Raw genomic sequence first — 13,788 nt, forward strand, 5'->3', positions numbered from 1 at the left:
ATTGCATAGAGGACTGAGCATCAAGGAGAAAAAGAAGAAGAAATGGTATACTTGCGACGAATTATCTTCTTCTCGTAAGTTTCTTAGAAGACGACATGATTCAAATGCAATGCAATCGGCGCGACTACGGCAACGTCCGCCTATGGATTTTGGAGTTAGGGCTTTTTCCGCGCGAAGAGAGAAGCTAATGGCTTTTTTCCGTTTAGACGACTGGACTGAACTGAACTGCCTAACTTTACTAGTTTACCCTTTCATGTAATTTTGTATTTTCGATCTATAATCCAATGACATCATAATTATCTTAATTGCGATGACACTTCTATTAAAAATTAACCAAATGATTTTTGAACAAAAATATTCTTGTTGCGAATTAGAGTCGCGTTACGCAACAGAACCAAACCATAATTTGTCGATAGTCACGTCGCGTGACGAGCCTGCCGTCGCAAGACGTGACAGTACAAGCGTACCGTAGGGATATTTTGTCCAAAAAAATAAAGGACTCATTTGCACCATTTTTATAAATGTTAGTCATCTGCTTCATTTCATCAAATTTTCACTTCTGAATTAACAACTATTTAGAGCTTAGGTCAAACTAGAGACATGAAAATAAGATTGATAAATATAAAAAAAAATAAAAATAAATATTATCTATATATATATAAATATAATGATGCTTAATTTTTAAAGTGTTCGAATTATCGGGTCGAGAGCTGTGGTTAATTTGGATATATGTGAGAGTAAATGGATACTTGGGTCGGATTATGGGTTGACCCGCCCATAAATTTAAAACGGTTAAAAAAAAATAAAAAATGCTATAGGTATGGTTCGAATTTGCAACATAACAAAATAAGCACAACTTTTTAACCAACTAGGCTAATAACACTTTAAATTTTAAATTCAACCCAAAATTTGATAAACGCGTGATATTTTAACAATATAAGTTCAATTTTTTAACTAACTAATCTATATATATATAATGATGCTTAATTATGAAAGTGTCTGGATTGCCGGATTGAGAGCTGTGGTTAATTTGGATATGTGAGAGTAATGGATACTTAGGTCGGATTGTGGGTTGACCCGCCCATAAACTTAAAACGGTTAAAAATAAAATTAAAAATGCTATAGGTATAGTTCGAACTTACAACCTAACAAAACAAGTAAAACTTTTTAACCAATTAGGCTAATAACACTTTAAATTTTAAATTCAACCCAAATTTTGATAAACGCGTGATATTTTAACAATATAAGTTCAACTTTTAACTAAGTAATCTATATATATAATGATACTTAATTTTTAAAGTGTCTAGATTGCCGGGTCGAGAGCTGTGGTTAATTTGGATATATGTGAGAGTAAATGGATACTTGGGTCGGATTGTGGGTTGACCCGCCCATAAAAATTTTACCGTAATATTTTTTTGAGATTTTTTATAATTACTCGTGCAATGCACGGGATACATACTAGTAATACTTGGTTATGAACCACAAATAATATTATCTATTTACCTTTATATTTTAAATTCAATATATATTTTAAATATAAGTTGATTAAGAATTTTATTTTTTTTATAAATGAATATATTATTAGATGATTTGATTTATTTTTAATTTGAGAGAGAGTGATTTATTTTAAATGATTAGTTATATTAATTATATGTTTATATACAAAAATATTAATAATTTAATTGTTAAAATGTTCATGTTACATAACAAAAATTATAAGGTTAAGACTATTAATATATTTTGTATAAGAAAATTATCAAATCTCATTTTTTATTATATATATTAGTTAAAACTATAAGATTATTATTTTCTATATTATAATTTTTTATATAAATATTTAAATATGTCAAAATTTAATATAAATATAATGAATCATATTAATTATATTTTTTTAACTTTAAAAAAAGTGATGGTTCAAACATTTTGCTATTATTATAAGATTTTTCAATACTATTAAATTTTTTATAATTCTAAATAAAAAATTATCAACTAAACTTAAATATAAATAGTATAAGATGAAATCTTTAAAATGTTATACTAATATTAAATATAACTATTCTACCTAATAATAAATGATATATATTTTATAATTATTTTTATTAAAATATTTCATATTTAACTTTTATATATTTTTATATAAAAAAACTTTTTTTTATTTTAAGTCTTAATTTTTATATTATTTTATTTATTAATTTAAATATTTAAAATTAATTATATAAAAAGACTATATTATTATTAAAATTTTATTTTATTAAAATTATTATAATTAAATTTTATTTTAAATAATTTATTTTAATAAATAAATTAAAAATATTATTATTATTTAATTATTAAAAATAAATAATAATATAATTATAAAAAAAAAAATGAACATTATAAAAGAAAAAAAAATCACATTACATATATAAAAGAAATGAAAATCACACCCATAAACCAAAACCCTCAAAAATTATTTTCTTTCATTCCTTTGTATGAAACCCATCTAATCTAAGCATCCTTTATTTTGTTAGGAAATCACCTCCCTATCAAAACCCTAATCCTCACAACACCAACAAGCCGTCGTCTTCCTCCCCTCACAGTAGCCATGAGAAATCAATGGCGTTTGCTTCTTCTTCGACCTAGTATTCCATCTCAACGACCTCACTGCTCCACCCGTTTCTCTCTTCCCAATCCCATTCTCATTCCCGTAGTTCTGTTTTCCATGGACACTTCTCTTCCCTCCGTGATTCTGCTCCGCCTCCATTCATTTCCCACTTACATCTCCCTGAAACGTCCACTTTTCGCCGTTTCTCGACGTCCGGCCTCGCTGTCGACCATAATGATTCGGATCACGTCGCTTTGGTATCCGAGATCTTCTCTAAGCCAACACGAAGTAACGACGAGATCTCGCTGGAGCTCCAATCCAGCAATGTGGTCATTACCCACGAGTTGGTTTTGAAGGTTCTGAAGAGTCTTAACGCTGTCCCAGATGCTTCCAGGAGGTTTTTTGATTGGGTTTCCGCAACCAAAGGTGAGAAATTGTCTTCAAAATCTTACAATTTAATGTTGGGTATTTTGGGTGTTAATGGGTTAGTCGATGGATTCTGGGACTTGGTTGATGTTATGAAGAAGATGGGATATGGAGTGTCTAAGGGAACACAGGTTAAGGTTTTAGGAAAATTTGATAAAGAAGGGATGCAGATTGATTCAGAGAAGCTAAAAGAATTATATGCGTGTGGGTCATTGGACAATTCTATTGAAAAGGTCAGTTCAAGAATTTGTAAGTTGATTAGACAAGAACTGTGGGGGGAGGAAGTTGAGAATCGATTGCGGGAATTGAATATTGATTATTCCAGCGATTTGGTTGCAATGGTTTTGGAAAGCCTTGGAACAAAACCAAACAAATCTTTGATATTCTTCCGATGGGTTGAAGAGAGCAGTTTGTTCAAGCATGATGAAGAGAACTTATAATTCCATGGCAAGGGTGTTAGGAAGGCAGGATTGCATAGATAAGTTCTGGAAAGTGGTGAATGAGATGAGGGATGCAGGGTATGAAATGGAAGGGAAAACTTACATAGAGACATCGGTTAGGTTCATTAAGATGAAGATGATCAAGGATGCTGTCAATTTGTATGAGTTTGCAATGGATGGAGCGAATAAGCCTTCGATGCATGATTCTACCTTTCTTCTCAAGAAAATAGTGGTTTCCAAGGAGCTAGATATGGAGTTGTTTGGAAATGTCGTAAAGAAGTATGCAGATGGTGGAAGTGTCTTTGCCAATTCAAGCTTGAGTGCAGTTCTTAAGTCCTTAGCCAGTGTGGGTAGATACCATGAATGCAATAAGGTCTTGAAAACGATGAAAAGTGGAGGAGACTTCTTACCTGGTGAGAATTTGCAGACTAAGATTGCCTTTAAGCTTAGCAGTAAGAAAAAGAAAGAGGAGGCAGGTGAGTTCCTTGTCCACATGGAAGCCTCTGGTGGTGAGACTAATCACAGAACATGGGCTTCTTTGGTTAGGGGGTATTGTATTGCTGGAGATCTGGAGGAAGCTTCTAGAAGTTTCCGTGAGTCCATAGAAAAGGAAGGCATCAGTGGTGCTGGGTATTCCTTGGATTTATTGGTTAATGAATATTGTTTTAGGAAGAGGAGTGCCATTGATGGGTTCAAGCTCTTATCCAATTCGGTCAAGCAAAATGGAGTGAAACCTTGGCATTCCACTTACAAGTTGTTGACAGAAGAGCTATTAGCCCGGAGAAATTTTAACGAGGCTGTGCATCTTCTAGGATTGATGAAAAATGATGGTTTCCCACCTTTCTTGGATCCCTTCATAAAGTATGTGACAAAGAAGGGTACAACTGATGAAGCATTGATGTTTTTGAAGGGAATGACAGTACATAAGTTTCCTTCTATTTCCGTGGTTCTTCGTGTCTTTGAAACGTACATGGAGAAGGGAAAACACAGTGAAGCACAGGATCTACTGTCAAAATGTCCTAGCTTCATTCGAAACCATGCTGATGTTCTAGATCTTTTCCACTCAATGAAGCCTAAAACTTCTTCTTCTGTTGCATCTGTAACTTGCTAAAAGACCAGACCTGGCTGTTTCTGTCTTCTGTGGTTTTCAAGAATTTTACTTTTGCTTGGTCAAATGACACACTGTTAGTTGATAAAATAACCAAGAGGATTTATATTTTTTTTTGCTTCATCTGGGTGTTGCGCCTTGGGAGGACATTTATTTTCTTTTGTTGTTGTTCATGCTCTGTTTTAAGTATGTTATGTGGGTTTTCATTTCCTTTGTTTAAAACAGATTAGGTGCCCCCACTACTAATATATTGAAAATTGTCAAAATAATAATTTTTTATAACTCTAATGAAATATTTAGTTAGGATCCGATTTTAATTTGGTGAATAGATAAAGTAAAATCAATGAAAACAATATAAATAATATTAGCTTTAGTATTATATTGTTTTTATTTCTATTTTTTACATCTTTTTATTAAATTATTTGTTAATTTCTAATTTCATTAAAATAAATGATCTACTGTAATATTATATACAAATGTCAAGAATTAAAAAAATTATTGTTTTAAATGGGAGAATTTAATCAAATAACCTTTATAATAGGGTTATTATTAAAAGTAGTAAAATTCTTGTGCGATGCATACAATAAAATTTAAATAAAATAATAATAATAATATAATATGTATCATCACGAATAATAATTTAAATAAAATAATAATAATAATATAATATGTATTCAATGTTTAAAATTTTTAATAAATCATAAATAATATATATTACAATAAAAAATAAAATGCTCTCATTTTACATTCCATTCATTTCGGTAAAACAACTTATTTTCTCACATATCTCATCATATATTTTTTTCGAATGGACCTCTCATCTTGTGACCTTACACTTTCACTTGGTCAATCAAATATTTGATTCATATTTTCTAATATTTAACATCGTGACCTTAAACTTGGACAATCAAATATATAATTCTTATTTTTTAACCACTTTCAAGTGATACAAGACTATTATCCCATCGGTAAACCACATCTCAATCACTACATATATATATATATATCTTAGATTAGTTACTTAAAAAGTTAAACTTATATTGTTAAAATGCCCGCGTTCATTTATTTGGTGTTGAATTAAAATATAAAATGTTATTAGCCTAGTTGGTTAAAGTGTTGTATTTGTTTTGTTAGGTTGCAAGTTCAAAACAATACATATAGCTTTTTAATTTTATTTTTAACCGTTTTAAGTTTATAGGTGGTCAACCACAATCCGACTCAAGTATTTTACCTCTCACTATATATCTAATTAACCAAATCTCTCGACCCGGTAATCCGGACACTTTAAAAATTAAGCAACATTATATATATAATATATATAGATAGATAACAAGCCCAATTATTTTTTTGCAAAATGAACCTTTTGTCCTTGGTAAAAGATCAAATTACCCCTCCGTCTTCTTCTTTTTCTTCTTCTATGTCTACTCTCTCTTCTCTCCCTCAACCGCAATGAGTCGTCTCTGCTATTCCCCGAATATCCCAAGCAAAACAATGTTGGATGTCTGCTTCCCCTCCCGATGTTTGATATCCTCCCATGACGACTATAGTATCTACGTCGAACTATAGCCCCAACGACTCCATCAAGCTAGATTTTCAACAAACGTCGATGGTAAGTTTGATATTAATTGGTTATAGTTGAAAACACTTGTTATTAATCAATTGAGATCGTAAGTGCATCTTGCCCACCGACGCAAACTACACTTCATGCCAACGATTTGCCCATCAATGACTTCAGGGACCAAAGTATCCATTCTCTAGCCTTCTTCTTAACTATTACTACACATGTAAGTTCGTTTTAATTCTCTCATGTTTCTTAAATTGATGTAGTTGTTCTTTTCACATGGGTAAGTTTTATATTTATATTAGATAACCAAGGAATTCATATGATTATTTGAAGGAAGAAGAACATCTAAATAGTTTATTAACTCGTGTATGGCAGGAATTCCGATTGATCGATAAGGGAGAATTTGCACCTCTATATGAACTGGTTGAATCCATCTTGCAGCTATAAAGGAGAGTATTTATGAAACTTTTTGGAAAAGACTCTTCTAGTTCTCTTAGTTCTCCTTGGGGTTTTGGAATTCTTTGTTTCAGGATAAATTATAATCTAACTAGTTTGTGGTGTGATTAAAGTTAATTTAACAATGATATTCTTGATTAATAATTCTTTTACTTTCCCCTTTCATATCCATTACAAATTAAGGGTTCGTTTGATGTTAGTTAATTAGATAAATCTAAATAAAAAATCTCCAATAACTTGAGTCTAATAGGAAAAGGAATTTGGACATAAACTTTGTATTAATAAGGAAACCAATATGTTTTCTCTTACAATACAAATGAACCAAAAAGGAAAGAAGTTATAGATATAATAGATGAACAATTCTAAACAAATAGTTTGCATATGACTCTAACTTTCTTCTATAAAATAATACAATTCAAAGTAAAATATCATATATAAGTTTCTTTTATGTATTCATTGAATAAAATGCAAAAAGTGGAAACCATATTGAATTCCAGTATCAATCAATATATGGCTCAGTTCTCAACTTCTTCTATTTGTTTTGAATACTTTAGTGCTCGGTAGTTTGAATGACATCAGAGCTTTTGTATGGAGCTCGGGAGTCCATTGTTGGCAAGTCGAGAATCTGGGTAAGTAAAATCATGAAAAGATTACCAAAAAAATAAACCTTTCAATCAGCCCAATAGATGTTCAATCTAGAGAGAAGGACAACGCTTGCCTTCATGATTTTAGCTACAGAAACCATATTACATATCTGCATTCTAAAATTGTTTGGTTATCAGTTTTGGAGTAGACATTACAAAGAAAACGAATATAACAGTTTGACTTTAACAACAACAAAAATATTTACTTTTCCTGTCCTTTTTGGATGATTAAGTGCCTTGAGTGAAAATTCTCGCTGTTGGGTGTGGACCAAATACCTAAAAGCTAATGTCCATCTTGCCATTCTTGTACGTGCCAAGAATATTAAGCTTGACTTGCTTGCCTTTTGAACTCGAAAAGATAACCCCAAATTAACCTCTGAAAAATAACTCTGAAAGATAACTTATAATTAGTGTGTCAAGCTTAGAATTTGGACATCATTTATTCCATTCATCCATCATAACCCCAAGCCAAGTCCAGGAATCATGTCCCATACTTTTCATTTAAATATTCAACTGTTATTAATGTTTGAACTAGTTTTGTAATGAAGTAGAACATGCAGAGTTTAGTGAAATGTCTCGTGTTTTGTGATTTTATTTAAATGATTTAGCTCTTTTGATAACACGGAGATATATAGAAGCTCATACCAAGTGAGAACTTTGTAAGGATGAGTTGATTAACTTCCTGCAAAATAGAGAAGCACAAATTCTCATAAGAATTCTTTTAGACAAGTTTGGCGTTGTTACATAAAACTCTGAACACAAGTGTTTTTTCTCAACCTAAAACGCCTTTTCTACAACGCATTCATACATACCCTTGATGAAAATAGATAGATGATAAACCACAAAACTGGGAAAATTTGATGAAAATGACGGTGCAAGATGCAATTTGCTTCAGGAAAGATGCATTTACGTCGGGGCAAAAATGCAATTTGCGTACGGGTGCAAGATGCACTTTGCGATCCCAATTGATTAATAACAGTGTTTTTTAGCTATAACCAATCAATATCAAACTTACCCATTGACATTTGGTTAAAGATCTAGCTTGATGGAGTCTCGGGGGCTACAGTATCGGCGTAGATGCTACAGTCGTTGTCGGGGGGATAACAGACGTCGAGAGGGGAAGTAGAAGTAGATGCTCGGCGTTGCTTTGCTTGGAATTCGGGGATAGCAATAGACGAACTCGTTGCCTCGTTGCGGCTGAGGGAGAAAAAAGAGAGAAGAAGAGAGTGGAAGAGAGTCAATTTTACAAAAAAAATATTGGGCCCGTTATTTTTAATAATAACCCTATTATTAGGTTATTTGATCAAATTCCCCCTTTAAATGTTTATAAAATCAATGGTTGTGTAGTTTATTGTCATAAACTATTTTAAATAGACTAACAATTTGAAAGATTGATTAATATATTTAAGAGGTATATGTAATGTAAGATTGGGAGATTCTTAATTCCGGATTTTTGTGGCATGAAACGAATACATGTATAAAAAAATGAATTTTAGTTTGGGTAGATACTCGATTAACCGTTTAGTTAATAAATCGGGAGAATAATTTTCGTTGGGCATTTTCGGTAATTTATGAGTTGGTTCTTTCAACAGTTTAAAACATAGTTCTATAATGAGATGAAGAACGTGACTAGTTTTTTATTACCAATTATTTTGCATGAGATATAAACGAAGTTAGATTTTCGTCTAAAAAAAATTAATATGTGGATAGGCTTAGTAGCCTAACGTGTGAATTCTCATAAACAATTGAAGACATTGAACTTATCGACTTGTCTTTATATGTGAATGAAAAAGTTGCATTATAGTAAGTCATCATCTACATGGTTCAAACTACTTATAGGATTTTAAAACATCTTCGGAATATTTTATGGTTATTCAATGCATGTTTCGGTATTCGACTTAATCTTAATAAGTCAGACATCTTTTTTTTCAAATTATGTTTCGAGTAGAAGAATGATGAGGTTGGAAAATGTGTTGGAGTTCAGAATTGGCGGTCTTCTGTCAACATATCTTAGTATGTCATTATGTTCTAAATTACGATCCAAAGTCTCTTGAGACCTGATTATCACTAAAATGAAAGTAAACTATCTAGATAGAAAAAGTAAAATAAGTTTCGAAAGGGGGTCGACCATCCTCATTAAGAGTGTGTTGTCATCTATGTCAACATATATGATTCGTTATTCATTATCCCCAAGAGTGTGACGGTGAAAATGGAGAGAACAATGTGTAAATTTCTATGTGGATCTTCTAACTCATCGTTTTGTCATATAATTAGTTGGGATAAAATTAAATGTTTTAATGATTAAGAAGGTCTAGATATTCGAGATCTTATTTTTTTAATAAGGCTCTTCTATCAAAATGGTGTAATAGATTTGCAATGAAACCGAATAGTCTTTGGGCATCGATAATCAGATGTAAGTATGATAATAATTTGTCGGAATAGTTTACTAAAATATCTAATTATCTAGTTGGGGTGTAGTATTTGGAGAGAAATTTATTCTATGTGGAAAAAAATCGTGAGCAATCTAGATTCATTATGAGGAATGATTATTTGATTAGATTTTGAGACAACATTTGGTGTAGTGTCAAAAGTCTAGCAATGACGTATTCTGAGTTTGCTTCCATTTCTATATGTAGAAATGTCACAGTTAAGGACATGTTTAATCCTTGGTCTAGTGGTTTTGCTAGCCGAATTAAATATAGAAAGAGATTAACATTATGTAGACTTCGTCCCATAATAGAGTTTACTTTTGGTAGAACGCAAGCAAGTGTCAACATCTAAACAAGACGTTATGCGTTGACAATATATGAATAGTTTTCATGTGGGGGGCATTGCTACAAGTTGTTCTCTAAGATGATTTTATTATAATTTTTGTTAGGAAAAAACTTTGAGAGTCAAAGATTTTGTCCAAGATCTGTTTTTTGGATAAAAACGTTATTAATGGTGGAATTTTAAACGGATGATATGTGCATAAAAAATGGTGTATTATGGTTAGTCGTATGTGTCACGAATAGGCTGAAATCGACAACTAATTTACTTTTGCATTGTCGAAGGGTGACTAGTATTTAAAGTCTTTTGTGGGGTATTACTGTGATTAATTGAGTGATGTCCAAGTCTTTGAGTAGGTTGTTGAGAAGTTTTATATGATCGGGTGATATGACATACCTATATATTTGGGCTACCATCCCAATTATTTTTTGGTGGATTATCTAGTTGAAGAGAAATCGTCGAATTTTCAATAATCGTAGTCGCCGATGCGTATCATTTATAATAATATTATTATGACACTTTATAAGAGTTCGTTTAGGAAAACTAGTATAGTCTGTCCGAGAGTTAATCGTTATTCTCGAGCATTTATGAGCTCGATAACTTATTGAGTACCGTTTTTTCTTATTTTTTATTTTTTCATATCATGTTTTGTCGTTTTGCTTAAACAATTTTTATTTTTTAATATACATTGATTTTAAAATAAAATAAAATTAAGTCGTTATCGTATGTGTCACGAAGAGATAGAATCAGAGACTCACTTATTTGTGCATTGTCAAAGGTGACTAGTATCTGAAATATTTTGTGTACTATGATTGTGTTACATTAGGTGATGTCCGAGTTATTAGGTAATTGCTGAAAAAATTGGATTGATGTGACTTATATGAGAGACATACATATTTGGTTATTATCCCGATTAATTTATAATAAACCATTTAAATGGAGAAAATTGTTGAATCTTAGACTTGTAGTTATATGATGTGTATAATTTATAGCGTTATTATTATAACATTTTTAAGATTCGTTCCAAAAAGTCGTTATAGACGATAGAGAAACGTTCTTCTTGAGTATCTATGAACTCGATAATATATGTTTATATTTATTTTTAATTCATGTTTTTTAATTTTTTTTATTTTTTTTTATCTTATTTATTATTTTGTGTTCTTATTATTTTTAATATATATTTATATATATATATAAATAATTTTTAAAAAAATAATCTAAAATTTTATTCTTTCTAAAAAAAAAAAAAAAAAAAAAAAAATTGTGGTTTACCTACAATGTTAATAACGATATAATAATAATAATTGATGAAGGGACACGCATCTATAAACTCTGACGACAAGGACAGATGCCAATGCAATAATGCATTTGTTTAAGATCTAAAGTCACTGTACCTAACAATTTTATCTTTATAAACATTTTTAAGCCTATAAATTATATATATACAAGTTTACATACAAATATCCGTTAAATATAAAAACCCAAACTATAAAATTAAATAACATAAATTATTTCAATTCCATAATATTTAGTGACCCACAAATTAATATTTGATCCATATCATATTTGAAAAAATTATGACAGTATTTGATTAAACTAAAACTTAAGATCTCAATAGGATGAATTAAATATATGATGATAAAAAATTGAATCAACTAATAAGACATACTGAACTTTAATTACTAAATATTTGATTTTTTTTTATAATATTTTTAAATAATATCTGAAAAATATATTTTATATGAATTATATTAGTTAATAATATCATTATATTAATTTATATTATTTGATATATTAAATATTAAATAAAATAATTAAAATAAATATTCATATTTTTTAAACTTGTGTATTAAATTATTAATTTATAATTTATTAACTAATATATATAAATAAATAAATGAGAGACTCATTTTTTTAATTTTATAAATTGTTTAGACATATTTTTATTTTCTATATAATGTTTGAAATTAATCTCTTAATATTAAAAATATGATGAAATAGATTAAAGAGAAAAAATTGTTGTGTTTATATGTAGAAAAAAAACGAAAAAATAATAACTTTAAATATAACTATAATTTTAATAAATTTAAAAAGATAAAAAAAAGATAAAGTTTTTTTTAGAGTAGCAGGTTTGATTTTTTTATATTTAAAATAATTTTAATATTTTAATTTTATTTAATATACTTTCACTTAAATCTATAAAAGTAAGTAATTATAAATAAGCATTATCAAATACTTATATTAAACTAGGGAGACTAAAATACATCCGTAAGAATAAAAACAAAATAACAAAATTATTATAATCATATTCAAACAACTATAAAATATTTATCTTGCTAACTCATTTCTGCTATATTCATTATTATTCAACTATCTCCTCTTTGCTAATATTTATCAACTCATTTCCCTCAAAACAACAATCTTATTCTCTCTTTATAATTATTACAAATCTGCATTCGGTGAGATTCGATTTTTGCATGATAAACATTAACAATTACATCACTTAAAATTATTATTTTTTTTAATAATTTTATGTATAAATATATAATTGATATGACTAACAAATTATATATATGGAATGAATATAAAATAAATAAATTATATAAACAAATTTAATATATAAGGAATTAGACGAGCAGTCGAACTCGTGGAGTTAGACGTGCAGTCTAATAAATCTCGTAATTAGACGTGCAGTCTAACTCAGTGGAGTTAGACGTGCAGTCTAATGTATACGGAATTAGACGTGTAGTCTAACTCAGTTGAGTTAGACGTGCAGTCTAATGTATACGGAATTAGACGTGCAGTCTAACTCGTGGAGTTAGACGTGCAGTCTAATATATTTGAAATTAGACGTGCAGTCTAACTTAGCGGAGTTAGACGTGCAATCTAACTCCTTCAGACAAGTCTGAAGTTGAACTGTAATTAGACGTGCAGTCTAATAGAAAGAGAAAGTTAGACGTGTAGTCTAACTCCTTCAGACAAGTCTGAAGTAGAACCGGAATTAGACGTGCAGTCTAACTCAGTGGAGTTAGACGTGTAGTCTAATAGTTTGTGAATGATTAGACGTGAATTCTAATTAGTGAAAGTTAGACGTAAGTCTAACTCCTTCTGACAAGTCTGAAGTAGAACCGGAATTAGACGTGCAGTCTAATTCAGTGGAGTTAGACGTGCAGTCTAATGATTAGTGAAAGTTAGACGTGTAGTCTAACTTCTTCAGATTAGTCTGAAGTGATTGTAATTAGGCATAAGTCTAATCCCATTAGACCAGGCGGTCTAATGGATTCTGTTCTTGGACAGGGATGTTTGATTTCATTAGACAAGGTCGTCTAACTGAAATACGTCTAATGCTCAGCTTAAGCAGTATGCTTGAAGCTAGCACCCGCCTACCCACGTGCTATAGCTGTATTCTACTCCTACGATATAGTTATATGCAACAAACCAACGAATGCACGTAAAAGAATTTCCCTCATATTACTTGTTTTGTAGGTACATCCCTGATGGAATATTCGGTGCACTACCAGTTGTTGTACGTAGGGGTGTTCATCGGTTCGGTTTCGGGTTATTCGAGTTCTTCAATTCGGTTTCTTTGATTTTTTTTTGTCAATTTGAAAACCGAACCGAATTCGAATAAATTCTAATTAAACCGAATCGAATTCGAATTTTATATTCGGTTCGAACTTCGAATAATTCTTTTATTTTAAACTCAAAATAAAATGTATCAATCAAGAATTGAACCCGGGGTCTATACCAACCATAGTAGGGTACTATTCTACCACTAGACCACTAGTGTTTTTGTT

General features: G+C 30.3%; 2 protein-coding genes across 2 annotated transcripts; both read left to right on the forward strand.

The window, feature by feature from the left end:
• Window positions 1–2,595: 2,595 nt before the first annotated feature.
• On the forward strand, window positions 2,596–3,450 carry LOC124939087 (pentatricopeptide repeat-containing protein At3g02490, mitochondrial-like). Its single transcript, XM_047479597.1, has 2 exons — window positions 2,596–2,600; window positions 2,691–3,450. Exons 1-2 carry the CDS (start codon window positions 2,596–2,598, stop codon window positions 3,448–3,450), a joined length of 765 nt encoding a protein of 254 aa, XP_047335553.1.
• Window positions 3,451–3,454: 4 nt separating this feature from the next.
• On the forward strand, window positions 3,455–4,561 carry LOC124939088 (pentatricopeptide repeat-containing protein At3g02490, mitochondrial-like). Its single transcript, XM_047479598.1, has one exon. It carries the CDS (start codon window positions 3,455–3,457, stop codon window positions 4,559–4,561), a length of 1,107 nt encoding a protein of 368 aa, XP_047335554.1.
• The last annotated feature ends 9,227 nt before the right edge of the window (window positions 4,562–13,788 follow it).

This window comes from Impatiens glandulifera, chromosome 5 (genome assembly GCF_907164915.1).
Source record: "Impatiens glandulifera chromosome 5, dImpGla2.1, whole genome shotgun sequence".
Taxonomy (NCBI): domain Eukaryota; kingdom Viridiplantae; phylum Streptophyta; class Magnoliopsida; order Ericales; family Balsaminaceae; genus Impatiens; species Impatiens glandulifera.